This window comes from Salvelinus alpinus, chromosome 33, assembly GCF_045679555.1.
Source record: "Salvelinus alpinus chromosome 33, SLU_Salpinus.1, whole genome shotgun sequence".
Taxonomy (NCBI): Eukaryota; Metazoa; Chordata; class Actinopteri; order Salmoniformes; family Salmonidae; genus Salvelinus; species Salvelinus alpinus.
Window position 1 is genome coordinate 28,435,711 of NC_092118.1, and position 16,570 is coordinate 28,452,280.

Here is a 16,570-nt window from a genome sequence, read left to right on the forward strand (position 1 = left end):
TCATTTACAAAATAGCCTCCAACACTCCACTCAACAAATTGGATGCAGTCTATCACAGTGCCATCCGTTTTGTTACCAAAGCCCCATATACTACCCACCATTGCGACCTGTATGCTCTCGTTGGCTGGTCCTCGCTACATATTCACCGCCAAACCCACTGGCTCCAGGTCATCTATAAGTCTTTGCTAGGTAGAGCGCCGCCTTATCATAGCTCACTGGTCACCATAGCAACACCCCCCCGTAGCACATGCTCCAGCAGGTATATTTCACTGGTCATCCCCAAGCCAACACCTGCTTTGGACGCCTTTCCTTCCAGTTCTCTGCTGCCAATGGATGGAACGAATTGCAAAAATCACTGACTTTGGAGACTTATATCTCCCTCACTAACTTCAAGCATCGGCTGTCAGAGCAACTTACCGATCGCTGCAGCTGTACACAGCCAATCTGTAAATAGCCCATCCAACCTACTACCTCCCTCATCCCGATATTTGTTTGTTTTTTCTGCTCTTTTGCACACCAGTATTTCTACTTGCACATCCTCATCTGCACATCTATCACTCCAGTGTTAATTGCTAAATTGTAATTACTTCGCCATTATGGCCTATTTATTGCCTTACCTCCTTAATTTGCACACACTGTATACAGATTTTCTATTGTGTTATAAACTGTACGTTTGTTTATCCCATGTTGTTACGCACGCCTCCCACTACCTATCTTAGCACCACCTGGTGCACTAACCAAAATACAGTGGGGTGGTCCGCCCAGGTCTTACCTAGTGTGCCTAGACAGTCAATATACTATGGGTATATGTATGCCCGCGGGCCTCTTGCCTAAGCACTCCCTAGGTGCCTTCCCCTTCCCCCCTGGGAACAAATGAAACAGAATATCAAACAATCTCTCAAACAAACTAAGAAATAAAGGACATCAAATAATCTCTGAGTAACAATCTCACACAGAACATACCAACTGCTCCCAGCAACAACTAACACAGTACATACCAACGACCAACATGCTATAACCCTCAGCCATCAACCTTCTCTCAGCAATGATCTATATCACATTCAATCTCTCCAGCAATGATCTCAGCCTGCAATGATCTCAGCCTGCCCATCATCTCTCAGCCTGCCTATCATCTCTCTCAGCCTGCCTATCATCTCTCTCAGCCTGCCTATCATCTCTCTCAGCCTGCCTATCATCTCTCTCTTCTGAACAACAGAACACTGGCTTTATTAGCTTCAGATGGCAATGGTAATTAGAGACAGCTGTATCTTGACGAGGGGGCGGGGTCAGCTCTCCAATCATCAATTGGGGCCGACCAATCAGCTGCTTGGGGAGAATTTCAGGAAGCCATCTCCTGAAACACACACACTCAAATACAAACTACAACACAGAAACTGGGGAACGTAACACATGTGTAACTCTGTGTTGTTGTTTCTGTCGCACTGCTTTGCTTTATCTTGGCCAGGTCGCAGTTGTAAATGAGAACTTGTTCTCAACTGGCCTACCTGGTTAAATAAAGGTGAAATATATATATTTTAATTTTTTAAATAAGGTAGATTTGGAAAGTAAAAGAGGACCTTAGCGAGGAGTGCCAAAGACATGAAAGCGCATGAGGTTTTTCTTCCAGCTGCAGTCTGTTACTGATGCTTTGGGTTGGGTCGTTGTGGTAAAGACGCTGTAAAGATTCCGTTCATGTTTATTTTACTGTATACAGTAATTGTACTGTATAATTTTACTGTATTGTATTACAGCTATAATGCCTAAAAGGAAAGCAGAATAATTTATATCGTAGGCCTATACAGTTTAGGAATACAGAGGATGTTGCTGTCTGTTCCTCAGGTCAAAGGCTGATATGACATCAGCATTATGTTGTTTGTAGGAATAGGAGGTGGAGAGTTGGGTAGTTCACTGTGTCAAATTTTCCTCTGCTTATGCCAAACGCAGGGGCTGTGTTACACACTTTCTCTCTGGCACACCCTCTCTCATCTCTCTTTTTATTTATTTCTCTCTCTCGTCTCTCTCCGTCTCGCTCTCTCTCACTCCCTCGTCTCTTTTATCTCTCTCTCTCTCTCTCTCTCTCTTTCGTCTCTTTCTCACTCTCTCTCAAACAAACACGTGGTTTATTTGATTATTTTCCAAACTGCCACGTCTCAGAGTTGTGTGTTTTGGTAAAGACCCACATACACAGAGAACTGTGTGTGTGTGTGTGTGTGTGTGTGTGTGTGTGTGTGTGTGTGTGTGTGTGTGTGTGTGTGTGTGTGTGTGTGTGTGTGTGTGTGTGTGTGTGTGTGTGTGTGTGTGTGTGAGAGAGAGAGAGAGTGTTCAGTGTGGAGAGAGTCAATTAACAACATATCCATAGAATGGGTCTCCCTGCTGTCCCCCTTTTCTGCCTCTCTCTCAGTATATGACCACTGAGTATATGATATGAGTCAGTGGTGCTGACGACAGTGGGACACTGATTGTGTCTCAGAGTCCTCTCCTCCCTTGCCAGACTGAGTATCCCAGGCTACATCTCTTTTATTCACACAAGCAGCCCAGGAGGCCGGCCTGGTTGGGGCCGGGGCTGGTAGAGGGGCAGGGCCATGGTATGGTAATGTGCTCAGAGGAAGTGAGCGCAGGGTAGTGGAATGCTGCTGAGATTAGTAGGACTGACTGCCTGGGAGTTCAGCTGGCTGATCAAGGCTGGCAGGACAGCGCTAACCGCTAGCTGCTGAAAGCCTATCCGGAGATACTGAGGATTATTAGTGGCAGGCCTAACCAGCGGATGAAAACATGCCCAATTTCACAGTGGTACCGGTGGAGGACAGCGCTACGTCCAACTATGACAGTCTGGAAGGAATTAACTGGGTGGACTACAGAGACACAGGACAGGGGGGACACCCTGGACATCTAGACACTGTCAGCTCTGATGGTGAGTCTCTCTCTCTATCTCTCTCTCTCTCTTTCACTCTTTCTCAGACAACAGACAACTGTTCCTCTCAACTCTTTACAAAGTAGAACAACATAGTTGTCTTGTTAACTAAGAACTGCTTAGAAGAACAGACAGACAACTGTTCCTCAACTCTTTATAAGCAGGTTGTCCTATTTACTGAGAGAACTGTCTAGAAGTGTGAAGTTAATGAGATGTTTTCTATAGTGTGTTGTTATGAGTGTGACCTGAGGAGAAGTTGTGGGAATGCTTTACATTGTCCTGGGGGCTGGCTGGGACAGAACAGCTGGTTGTATGTTTACCATGGCAATCCTCCAACCTACCTGGCAGATTTACTTTCCTGGCAGACAGTTCTCCAGCCTATTTTTGACAGCTCAGGGAATTTTCTGGGGGGTGTTATTGTGGGATTTCAGAGATTCAGGACAGACTCAGGAAGATTACCCCATCATGAGCCCCCTCATGCCAAATATGTCTGTGGTGACAAAGGGAAAATAATTGGAGGGGCGAAGGTGGGGGGTGAGGCGGAGGGGGTAGAGGGGCGGAGATGCAGGGGGACCAGCCCTGCTTAGGCCTCAAGTGTTCCATCTGACAAAAGATGGAGCACTCTTTGTGCAAGCGTTTATTTCTTTTCACACACAGGGGTTGAGCAGGCTGTTAAACCAGTGAGAAACCGCTTTTTCTTTCTCTCAGTCTATCTCGGCTGTATATTTAGCTCTAGTCCCTCTTTCAGTTTCTCAATTTGCTTCTGTATCAAGTATGAGAAAGTGGATAAACCACTCCTAGGTGGAGAGGAGAGGAGTTTGTAGCCAGGGGGCAGGATTATATGAGACTGCTGATATGCAAGGCTGACATGGGAACCGACCAGGCGTGAGTCTGCTGTATGAGGGAGAGAAAGGAGAGCTTTAATAAAAGGGAGCTGCCTCGTAATGAAGCACCCACACACAACCACAGGCTGGCCGGCCGGACACACAGACCTACCCCTGCCTGGCCTTCCATCCATTACTGCCAGGGTAATGAATACACCACCATCACAGGGCGTGTACACAGTTCTGAGTTATAGAGGAAGTGGGTGCTCAATGTTCTGGCCTGGGATGAATTACTATTGTTTCCAAGATAGTTACTATTGGTTGAGCAGTTTTATCTCTCCCGCAGAAAATGCGTGGGTAGGGAGAATGTGTGGGCAGGGAGAATGTGTGGGCAGGGAGAATGTGTGGGCAGGGAGAATGTGTGGGCAGGGTGAATGCGTGGGCAGGGAGAATGCGTGGACAGGGAGAATGCGTGGACAGGGAGAATGCGTGGGCAGGGAGAATGCGTGGGCAGGGAGAATGCGTGGGCAGGGAGAATGCGTGGGCAGGGAGAATGCGTGGGCAGGGAGAATGCGTGGGCAGGGAGAATGCGTGGGCAGGGAGAATGCGTGGACAGGTAGAATGCGTGGACAGGTAGAATGCGTGGACAGGGAGAATGCGTGGACAGGGAGAATGCGTGGGCAGGGAGAATGCGTGGGCAGGGAGAATGCGTGGACAGGGAGAATGCGGGACATCTTTGCCTAAAGTCTCCTCTATATTCCTGGAATGTATGGAATTCATTCACAGCTTGTTTTGTTGGATTGGATTTTGGCCTGGGAACAAACTGAAATACAAAGTGAAACAACACAAATCTAGTGTTCACAATCTAGTGTTCACAATCTAGTGTTCACAGGCAACCTCAATTTAACCCAGTTTGCAAAAACACAGCTGTTATGTGTTATCACTGGCAGTTCATGTTTTGTCCATAAGAGGGGCTGATGGCATGAAATGACCCAGAATGGTTCTCCAAGCCTGTTGAGCTCTCTCTTTCTGCACACGCCTGTTTTGAGATGACTGTGAACTCTCACCTTCTTCTTCCTCTTAATCTCTCTTTCTGTCTTTCTCTCTCAGGCAGTGGGGGTTTCCAGAGAGAGAGAAAGAGAGAGAGATCTATGTCACCATTTCCTACTGACAGGAAGAATAACATCTAGGAAGTGAGATGGAAACAGATGACTAGGAAGGAGTAAAATGTATATTATTATCTTGGGTGGAGTGTTGCATATGTGTTTGTGGGAAAAGGAGGAGTGGGAGGTGAGGTGAAGTGAGGCAGGAGATTGTTGAAGTAAAGGAGGCTATAATAGATGGTGTGATGGAGGGAGGAGGTGTGTGGGTCTGGTATGGTTGGGTAGAGAGGGTGGAGGAGAGGAGGGAGACAGCCACAGTCACAGTCACAGTGCTAACTCTGTTCCAGGCTAATCGCCCTGCTCTCTCCAGAGCTGGTCTGGACTGGACTACACACTGTGGCCATTGTACCAGAGAAGCCATCCACTAGAGTGGTAGCTAGCTAGGAGTCAGTCAGTTCTAGTCAGTCAGCCAGTCAGTTTATTCACTGTGCAATATCTGGCTAGGCCGCATTTGCGCATGACCGAATTAGTTGTGAGAATTTGTGTGTGTGAAATAGTGTGTTTGAGTGAATGTGTGTGAGAGAGTATGTCTGAGTGAATGTCTGCATCAGCATTATCATCATGTCCTACAGTATTGCTGCCTTGCTGTAATCTAATCCACTATTGAAGGAATCTTTAGTTTTGTCTTCTATACAGAAAACAGTTGGCCTCATACTGAACTGTACAGTACAGAACAGAACAGTAGATTACGTAAGGGGAGAATCATTGTTTTCCTTCCTGGGTCTTCCCAGCCTGTCTTCAGGAGAACAGTGTCCATTCCTGTCATTCTGTCCCACATGCTTCATAGATAGGCTTAAAACCTCATAGAGATAAACACCCACTCTGCAGACAGCTGATTCTGTGTGTGTGGACTGAGGGATGACCGATGGGCTCTGGACAGCTGGACTGCTAATTTGAACCCTGAGACCAGTGACAGAAAGAGTCAGTCAGAAGAATTTATCATGAAGGGAAGCTGAAGTGTAAAGGATGGCTTGCAGACCGGTGTCAGTTACTGATTTGTAGTAGAATAAGGATAGCTAGTTGGCTGTGTTGATGAGGGGGCCTTTCCACTATACATTTCTTCTATACATTCATGTTACATGACAATATTTTCTCACAACCGTTTCTTTCTGTAAATCTGTAGGCAATTTTTTACTTCCTATCACATCAATGCTTCCTTTGATAGAAGTGGTGACTAAGCTCCTATATTTAGAACTGTTAAACATGTGATTTTAGACTGAGAAAACGACATACAAATAATGCACTATAGAGTGTTCATGGGTGTACTCTGCTCTGCTGTCCCAAGTGGCTTACACATTACCCTGTGTTCCCCATAGGGCTCTGGTCAAAGTAGTGTACTATTATAGGGATAGGGTACCATTGTAGGACACAACCCCACTAGCTACAGCTACAGTTGTCTCCCTGAGAGGCTATAGCATAGCACTGCTGGTAGGGTTAGCTGTATTATTCTACTGGAGCCCCTGGGGTTAGAGCTATAAGAGACATGTAACAACAAACTGGGCTATTTTAAAGTGGGAGTTGGCAGTCCTTTATGTAGGGAATAACTATGTTTTCCACAGCCTCTAGCTTGCCCGGTAACAATGAATCCCATCTCTCCTGTTTGGGCTGCTACAGTGTATTAGCTTCTGTTGAAAGACAAACAGTCCTCAAAGACTGTGTCCCAAATGACACCTTATCCCCTATATAATGACCCCTTTGGGCCCTGATCAAAAGTAGCGCACTATACAGGGAATAGGATGCAATTTGGGACTAACCCTAAGTCTTCAGGAGAGTGTCACTGTATTGTATAATAGCTTGACTTGAGGAATTAACAGCATGCACAAAAACAACACACCTACCTAACACAACTCTCTGAAGAAAGTCATGACCTGATGTGCAATTATGTTGTATCTATTTGTCACTTTGCCTTGTTATACCTGTATCCAAAGAATGTTCACCTGTTGCTGTTTCTGTCTGCCCTGTTTCTGAATCCGCCATTTGTGCCAATTTTGTGTCAATTTGATTTTCCAATTGGTGGCCCCCCTCCTCTGTACAGATGTAGGATCTTAATTTGATCACTCTTTTGTTGCGGAGAATTTTCCTGCACAGCAGGATATACAAACTTGTAGTGTATTTGAGTTTTAAAAAGGCTTCTAAAGTTTGTAATTTCCACTTTGAAATTTGCCCTAAAGAAAAAGCTATCAACCCCTACAAGAATGTTCATGAATTATAATCCACGTAATAATTCACATTTCCTGTTGCTGCAGGATTCTTTTTCTGCTGTAGATGGTGAAAATTAAGATCCTACATCTGTACTGTACAGTGCTCCTCTGCCCCTCACTGTTGTTGTCACGTTCTGACCTTTATTTCCTTTGTTTTGTCTTTATTTAGTATGGTCAGGGCGTGAGTTGGGGTGGGCAGTCTATGTGTGTTTTTCTATGTTGGGGTTTTGTGTTTGGCCTGGTATGATTCTCAATCAGAGGCAGCTGTCAATCGTTGTCCCTGATTGAGAATCATACTTAGGTAGCCTGAGTTTCACTTTTGGTTTGTGGGTGTTTGTTTCCTGTGTCTTTGTGTATGTCACCAGACAGGACTGTTTCGTTTCGGTTTATTCTCGTTTATCGTTATTTTGTTGTTTTGTTCGAGTATTTCGGTTTTCATTAAAAGGAATATGAATACTCACCACGCTGCAGTTTGGTCCTCCTCTCTTTCTCCTAACGACGAGCGTTACAGTTGTGCTGTAATCACCCTTTACTAACCCTAACCATAAGAAAAAAAGGGATGAGGGTAGATAATAACAACAAAATAATAACTTTCTCCTAGGTAGCTCAAGATGTTCTGAAAAACTTGAAGAAAAATAAACTGTGATGAAAAATACTTCAGTAATTCAGAATTCTGAAGAATATTACTAGTGAATTTGGAAATAGTTGTCTTTATTTTTTAGATGACAGTAATTGAACAATTTATGTATATATCAAAAATATCCACAATCTCACTTCAGTCCTCTCAATCAGTATATCTTCATCTCCATAGCAGATTACAAAGGGAAACTCAGACAGGAGCTGCCCAGTGACACGAGCGTACCAGACAAGCTAAATGCCTTTTATACTCGCTTCGAGGCAAGGAACACTGAAGCATGCACGAGAGCACCAGCTGTTCTGGATGACTGTGTGATAACGCTCTCGGTAGCTGATGTGAACAAAACCTTTAAACAGGTCAACATTCACAAAGCCGCTGGGCCAGACGGTTTACCAGGACGTGTACTCAAAGCATGCGAGGATCAACTGTCAAGTGTCTTCACTGACATTTTCAACCTCTCTCTTACCGAGTCTGTAATACCTACATGTTTCAAGCAGACCACCATAGTCCCTGTGCCCAAGGAAGCGAAGATAACCTGTCTAAATGATTACCGCCCCGTGGCACTCACGTCGGTAGCCATGAAGTGCTTTGAAAGGCTGGTCATGGTTCACATCAACAGCATCCTCCCGGACACCCTAGACCCACTCCAATTCGCATACCGCCCCAACAGATCCACAGTTGACGCAATCACACTCCACACTGCCCTTTCTCACCTGGACAAAAGGAACACCTATGCGAGAATGCTGTTCATTGACTACAGCTCAGCGTTCAACACCATAGTGCCCACGAAGCTCATCACTAAGCTAAGGACTCAGGGACCAAACACCTTCCTCTGCAACTGGATCCTGGACTTCCTGACGGGCCGCACCCAGGTGGTAAGAGTAGGCAACAACACGTCTGCCACGCTGATCCTTAACACTGGGGCCCCTCAGTGTATTCCCTGTTCACCCACGACTGCGTGGCCAAACACGACTCCAACACCATCATTAAGTTTGCTGACAACACAACAGTGGTAGGCCTGATCACCGACAACGATGAGACGACCTATAGGGAGGAGGTCAGAGAACTGGCAGTGTGGTGCCAGGACAACAACCGCTCCCTCAATGTGAGCAAGCCAAAGGAGCTGATCGTGGACTACAGGAAACCATTAACGGGGCTGTAGTGGAGCGGGTCGAGAGTTTCAAGTTCCTTGGTGTCCACATCACCAACAAACTATCATGGTCCAAACATACCAAGACAGTCGTGAAGAGGGCACGACAAAACATTTTCCCCCTCAGGAGACTGAAAAGATTTGGCATGGGTCCCCAGATCCTCAAAAGGTTCTACACTTACACCATCGAGAGCATCCTGACCCTTTGCGTCACCGCCTGGTATGGCAACTGCTCGGCATCTGACCGTAGGGCGCTACAGAGAGTAGTGTGAACGACCCAGTACATCACTGGGGCCAAGCTTCCTGCCATCCAGGACCTATACAACAGGCGGTGTCAGAGGAAAGCTCATAAAATTATCAGAGACTCCAGTCAAGTTATAGACTGTTTTCTCTGCTACCGCACGGCAAGCGGTACCGGAGCGCCAAGTCTAGGACCAAAAGGCTCCTCAACAGCTTCTACCCCCAAGCCATAAGACTGCTGAACAATTAATAAAATCGTCACGGGACAATTTACATTGACCCCCCCTGCTACTCACTGTTTTGCTGCTACTCACTGTTTATTATCTATGCATAGTCACTTCACCCCCACCTACAGTACATGTACAAATTACCTCAACTAACCTGTACCCCCGCACACTGACTCGGTACTGGTGCCCCCTGTATATAACCTCATTATTGTTATTCTTATTGTGATACTTTTTAGTATTACTTTTTATTTTTGTCTACTTGGTAAATATTTTCTTAACTTTTCTTGAACTGCACTGTTGGTTAAGAGCTTGTAAGTAAGCATTTCACGGTAAAGTCTACACTTGTTGTATTCGGTGCATGTGACAAATAAAGTTTGATTTGATGTGATTTGAGAGAAAGAGTGGCCTATAGCGTACTTGAAAGAGCTACAGAGACTGGATGGCTGTGCTTTGAAATTTATAACCAACCCGCTGATAAGCATGTGCAACTTTTAGTTTTAAAATGAATCTCAACTTCATTTCCCCATTAGTGGTAAGGAAACAATTCATCTGATTAAGTTCATCTGATAAACAATATATCAAACAGAACTGGATCCACAAATTCCTCTTCCTCTTCTTTTCTCCAGTGTCATTAAACACAATCTAACATCTTATCAGTCAGTCATTGTTGTTTGTATGATTATTAACACGGTCCAGACAGTGACTAAGTAGACACATTTCTAACTATGAAATATGAAGTATATATTCACAATGACTTAGTTGAGCACTTTACCATCCTTTATAAATGTGTAAGGACAAGTCAAATCAAAGTTTATTGGTCACATGTGCCGAATGCAGCTGGTGTAGACTACAGGAAAATGCTTACTTACGAGGCCATTCCCAACAATGCAGAGTTAAAAAGTAAGACAAATATTTTGTAAATAGAAAAGGAAATAGTAACACAATAAAAACAATAACGAGGCTGTATACAAGCAGATCATGGATCAGTTCAAATGAGCTAGACAAACTAATACCAAGTTATTATACAATACACACTATTACAGTATCAAATCAAATGTAACTTAACTGCCTAAGGATCTGGTATAGTTGTGTACCCACCTTAGTGTTGGTTGGTACAGTAGCAGGCTAGCAGCATCTCTGTTGTGGACCCTGGTGTCCGTTGAGAGTCTAACCAGTGTTGACAGCTACTGTAGCTAGCTGACTAGTGTTCTTACACACACCCAAATGCTCACTCACATACACACACTCACGTTTAGGCATTCTATCTCGCGTGCGTTTGAATCTGTGCTTGCATGTACGCGCACACAGTCTTGTTTTCGTGAATTTTCAGGGACTATTTTATTCCCATTCAAAATCCTACTAACTTTTACCCTTAACCTAACCCTAACCTTAACCCCTAAACCTAACCTTAACCCCAAACCCTAAACCTAACCCTTAAGCCTAAAATGGCATTTGAACAATTTATTTTTTATCTTGTTTTCCTACCTTGTCAGGACATTCTGGTGAGTTGTCAGGACATTGTGATTCTGATAATGTAGGAAAACATGTACACTTTCTCTCTCACACACACACACACATTGCCTTTGAACAGCACTAATCAGAATAGCATCTCTGCCAGCTAACCACACGAGGTAGAGCCATAGAGAGGTCTAAGCTGCATGACTTCTCTGCTGCTTAATAAAGTTTTAAATGTTCATTTAAGGAGAAGTTTAGCAAAGAGGCTTTCATACCGAATGAGCTAATAGGGTGACAAAGTGTTTTTCATGGATAAGCAGCTTTGGTGATTGCTGACATGTTGAAGTTTTCTTGCTTTCTTTTGCATTATTGGTTATATAAATGGTTAGCCACTGAAAAGTCACAACTCCAGAGTCTAGAGCCCAGATTCAACCTTATTAAGAAGAAATGTATTCTTAAGTGCAATTTTTTCCTAAAGTTATACTTAATGTGTATTCCTCAATAAAGTTATTGGAAATGTTCTCAAGTTTCTTCCTAAGAAAAAAGTTGAAGAAATTTGATTCTTGAAAATAATTTTCTTGGATTTCTTCTTGGAAACATTTTTAATTCCAAGATGCCTAAACCCTTGTCTTAAACTCAGGGCAGTGAGAGATTAAGCTAATGAAAGCAATTGAGCATGTTTAAGTCATTCACAAACTTCATATGAAACTTTCAGTATTGGTTGTTTTCAACCGAAGAACATGTTTTAGAACAGTAATCTCAGTTTGAAATATGCTAGGATGATTGTCATTACTAGCTAGATTGGTTGCCTAGTGGCAAACTTAAGAAGATCGGTAAGAAGTTCACAAGAAGATATTTGAGAAGTCTGTAAGAAAAAAATGAAATCTTAAGATATTGTTAAGGAATTGCACTTACGAATTGTCTTATGAACTTTTTATCTTTATTAAGAAGCTTCTTAAGTTTTTTTATTTATTTATTTATTTTATTTTTATTTTATTTTATTTTATTTTTTTGGGGGGGGGTTGGATCAGCTTAATCTTGCGGAAAGAATGTTGCTTCCAATGTAATTGTCTGCATCATTTCCAATCCCCCATATTTTTTTGGGTAAATATATATATCCATACACGCATGCATACATATACACATATATACATACACATACCTATATAGACATACATACTTTTTTAAAGAATATACCTTTATTATTATTCCCCGCACCCTACCACCGATCCCCCAATTGGAGTAAACTAATAAACACTTCTGCTTTTACCTTCAATTTATACATCTTATACCCATCTTACAGACACAGTCCACTTTACAATAGTTCTCTCTTATTTGTTCTTAGTCCTTCCTCTATTTCTGTTGTCCATCCAATTTTATTTCCACTTGTAACTGTGCTATTTCACAAAAGCTCCGCACCTATACACATTTCACAGATCCCGTATGCCCTACATTGTTTATCTTGTTATTAGTCCCACCCTTCAGTTCCACTCAACCCCTCCCATCTATCTTCCAACATCATCCATTTCGGATTTTTATTTGCCATATATTTTTCAACTGTGCTGTGATGCTTCACAAAAGACTTGAACCTTCCTATTCTCATAGCTTCTATAGATTGTAAATTAAAAATAAACATTTTTGCTAAAATAATTATTATATTATTGATTGATTGACTATGGCTTTTCAAATCCCCCAGTATTGCTATCTGTAGCGTTAGTTTTAGGCAAATGTTGCAATTCTTCAGCCATTCCTGGACCTGTGACCAAAAACGAGCTACATATGGACAATACCAAAATAAATGATCTAATGACTCTGCCTCCTCACAACAGAATCTGCAGAGCTGGGAAGATTGTATACCCCATATATATAACATTCTATTAGTTGCAAGAATTTTGTACAGTAATTTAAATTGAAAAATTCGAAGTTTTGAATCCGGCGTTGTTTTGCGTATCAATTCATAAACCATGTGCCATGGAATGGGTACATCGAAAATCTCTTCCCAACTATTTTGCAATTTATATGGCACAGCTGTCAGTTTTTTGGTCCTTAAATGAAATTTGTATATATTTTTATTTATCACACTTTTCTTTAACCATTTATGTTCTTTAATACAGGGCCGACATACAAGTTCCTTACTTTTTTCCCCTTCTACTTGCCTCTTCCATTTTTGTGGTAATGCTGCAATTAATTGGTTGTAATTTTGGGTAGAGCAGACATTTCCATATGTCTGTGTTAGCTGCATGTGTGACATAACTCCACCAGTCCTATTTATGACATCATTCACAAAAATTATACCTTTTTTTTTAAATTTCTTCAATAAATACAGTTTTTTTATCAATTACTATATTTGAATTTAACCACAATATTTGTTGTACTATTTGTTCCGTCCTTTCAGGTGGATTAAACTGAAATTGCAACCAACTTTCTAAGGCTTGTTTAAAAAATAAGGATATTTTGGAGATTATCTCCTTTTCAAACAACCGAAAGTGAGCAGGTGTAATCTGAATAAAGGGGAAAAGGCCCTTCTTGAATATAGGATGAGACATTCGTACCAATTTACTAGAGAACCAGTTTGGATTTAAGTATAACTTTTGTATGACTGATGCCTTTAGTGAGAGGTCTAATGCTTTAATATTTAATAATTTCTGCCCTCCGAATTCATATTCGTTATATAAATAGGCCCTTTTAATTTTATCTGGCTTGCCGTTCCAAATAAAATGGAATATTTTTTGTTCATATAATTAAAAAAGCAGGTCACTAGGTGTAGGCAAAACCATAAGCAAATAGGTAAACTGTGATATGACTAAAGAGTTAATCAGGGTGATTTTTCCACAAATAGACAGGTATTTTCCTTTCCATGGTAGCAAGATCTTATCTATTTTTGCTAACTTTCTATAAAAATTTATTGGAGTGAGATCATTTCTTTCTTTTGGGATTTTTATACCGAGTATGTCCACATCTCCGTCAGACCATTTAATTGGTAAACTACATGGCAATATAAAATGTGTATTTTTTAGTGATCCAATACGTAATATGGTACATTTATCATAATTTGGTTTTAATCCAGAGAGGATAGCAAAGGTATCTAGATCCTCTATGAGGCCCTGGAGGGACTCTAGTTGTGGTTTTAAAAGAAAACATGAATCATCAGCGTACAATGACACCTTAGTTTTTAAGCCACGGATTTCTAATCCCTTAATATTAATGTTTGATCTAATTTTAACAGCTAACATTTCGATGGCAATAATAAATAGATATGCCGATAGTGGACAACCTTGTTTTACTCCTCTAGATAGTTTAAAACTTTCTGAGATGTAGCCATTATTTACTATTTTACACCTAGGGTTACTATACATAATTTTAACCCATTTTATAAGAGATTCCCCAAAATTGAAATATTCTAGGCATTTATATATAAACTTCTTAAGTTTTTGTGTTAGAAGTGTTCTGTGAATCTGGGTCCAGAACATCTATCGGGTTCTTTTGATGCTGATGCTCACGGTGCCTTTCTTAGAGATGAGAAGATTCTGACCGTTGTCTGGGACCAGCAAGGTTGCATGTCACCAACTGTGTTGGGTGTAGACACTGGTTCTGTGTAAGTCATACTCTAGTCTCGGGTATAGTTCTGTGTCAGTCATACTCTAGTCTCGGGTATAGTTCTGTGTCAGTCAGACTCTAGTCTCGGGTATAGTTCTGTGTCAGTCAGACTCTAGTCTATGGTATAGTTCTGTGTCAGTCAGACTAGTCTATGGTATAGTTCTGTGTCAGACAGACTAGTCTAGGGTATAGTTCTGTGTCAGGCAGACTAGTCTAGGGTATAGTTCTGTGTCAGGCAGACTAGTCTAGGGTATAGTTCTGTGTCAGTCAAACTCTAGTCTATGGTATAGTTCTGTGTCAGTCAGACTAGTCTAGGGTATAGTTCTGAGTCAGGCAGACTCTAGTCTAGAGTATAGTTCTGAGTCAGGCAGACTAGTCTAGGGTATAGTTCTGTGTCAGGCAGACTAGTCTAGGGTATAGTTCTGTGTCAGGCAGACTAGTCTAGGGTATAGTTCTGTGTCAGTCAGACTCTAGTCTAGGGTATAGTTCTGTGTCAGTCAGACTCTAGTCTAGGGTATAGTTCTGTGTCAGTCAGACTAGTCTAGGGTATAGTTCTGTGTCAGTCAGACTAGTCTAGGGTATAGTTCTGTGTCAGGCAGACTCTAGTCTAGGGTATAGTTATCAGTCAGTCTCTAGTCTAGGGTATAGTTCTGTGTCAGTCAGACTAGTCTAGAGTATAGTTCTGTGTCAGGCAGACTCTAGTCTAGAGTAAAGTTCTGTGTCAGGCAGACTAGTCTAGGGTATAGTTATGTGTCAGGCAGACTAGTCTAGGGTATAGTTATGTGTCAGTCAGACTCTAGTCTAGGGTATAGTTCTATGTCAGGCAGACTAGTCTAGGGTATAGTTCTGTGTCAGTCAGACTAGTCTAGGGTATAGTTCTGTGTCAGTCAGACTAGTCTAGGGTATAGTTCTGTGTCAGTCAGACTCTAGTCTAGGGTATAGTTATCAGTCAGTCTCTAGTCTAGGGTATAGTTATGTGTCAGTCAGACTAGTCTAGGATATAGTTCTGTGTCAGTCAGACTCTAGTCTAGGGTATAGTTCTGTGTCAGTCAGACTAGTCTAGGATATAGTTCTGTGTCAGTCAGACTCTAGTCTAGGGTATAGTTCTGTGTCAGTCAGACTAGTCTAGGGTATAGTTCTGTGTCAGTCAGACTAGTCTAGGATATAGTTCTGTGTCAGTCAGACTCTAGTCTAGGGTATAGTTCTGTGTCAGTCAGATTAGTCTAGGGTATAGTTCTATGTCAGTCAGACTCTAGTCTATGGTATAGTTCTGTGTCAGTCAGACTAGTCTAGGATATAGTTCTGTGTCAGTCAGACTCTAGTCTAGGATATAGTTCTGTGTCAGTCAGACTAGTCTATGGTATAGTTCTGTGTCAGTCAGACTCTAGTCTATGGTATAGTTATGTGTCAGTCAGACTAGTCTAGGGTATAGTTCTGTGTCAGGCAGACTAGTCTAGGATATAGTTCTGTGTCAGTCAGACTCTAGTCTATGGTATAGTTCTGTGTCAGTCAGACTAGTCTAGGATATAGTTATGTGTCAGTCCGACTAGTCTAGGGTATAGTTCTGTGTCAGTCAGACTCTAGTCTATGGTATAGTTCTGTGTCAGTCAGACTCTAGTCTATGGTATAGTTCTGTGTCAGTCAGACTAGTCTAGGATATAGTTATGTGTCAGTCCGACTAGTCTAGGGTATAGTTCTGTGTCAGTCAGACTCTAGTCTATGGTATAGTTCTGTGTCAGTCAGACTAGTCTAGGATATAGTTCTGTGTCAGTCAGACTAGTCTAGGATATAGTTCTGTGTCAATCAGACTAGTCTAGGATATAGTTCTGTGTCAGTCAGACTAGTCTATGGTATAGTTCTGTGTCAGTCAGACTAGTCTATGGTATAGTTCTGTGTCAGTCAGACTAGTCTAGGGTATAGTTCTGTGTCAGGCAGACTAGTCTAGGGTATAGTTCTGTGTCAGTCAGACTCTAGTCTAGGGTATAGTTCTGTGTCAGTCAGACTAGTCTAGGGTATAGTTCTGTGTCAGTCAGACTAGTCTAGGGTATAGTTCTGTGTCAGGCAGACTCTAGTCTAGAGTATAGTTCTGTGTCAGTCAGACTAGTCTAGGGTATAGTTCTGTGTCAGTCAGACTAGTCTAGGGTATAGTTCTGTGTCAGTCAGAC

The 16,570-nt window shown here is 42.1% G+C and overlaps 1 protein-coding gene across 1 annotated transcript in view; it reads left to right on the forward strand.

Moving 5' to 3' along the window:
• The first annotated feature begins 2,546 nt into the window (after positions 1-2,546).
• LOC139563278 (solute carrier family 12 member 4-like) overlaps positions 2,547-16,570 on the forward strand; it is a 63,804-nt gene continuing 49,780 nt past the window's right edge. The window contains exon 1 of the mRNA XM_071381821.1: positions 2,547-2,911. Coding sequence (XP_071237922.1) covers positions 2,773-2,911 — 139 coding nt within the window. The 5' untranslated portion in view covers positions 2,547-2,772. The remainder of the gene's footprint in view (positions 2,912-16,570) is intronic.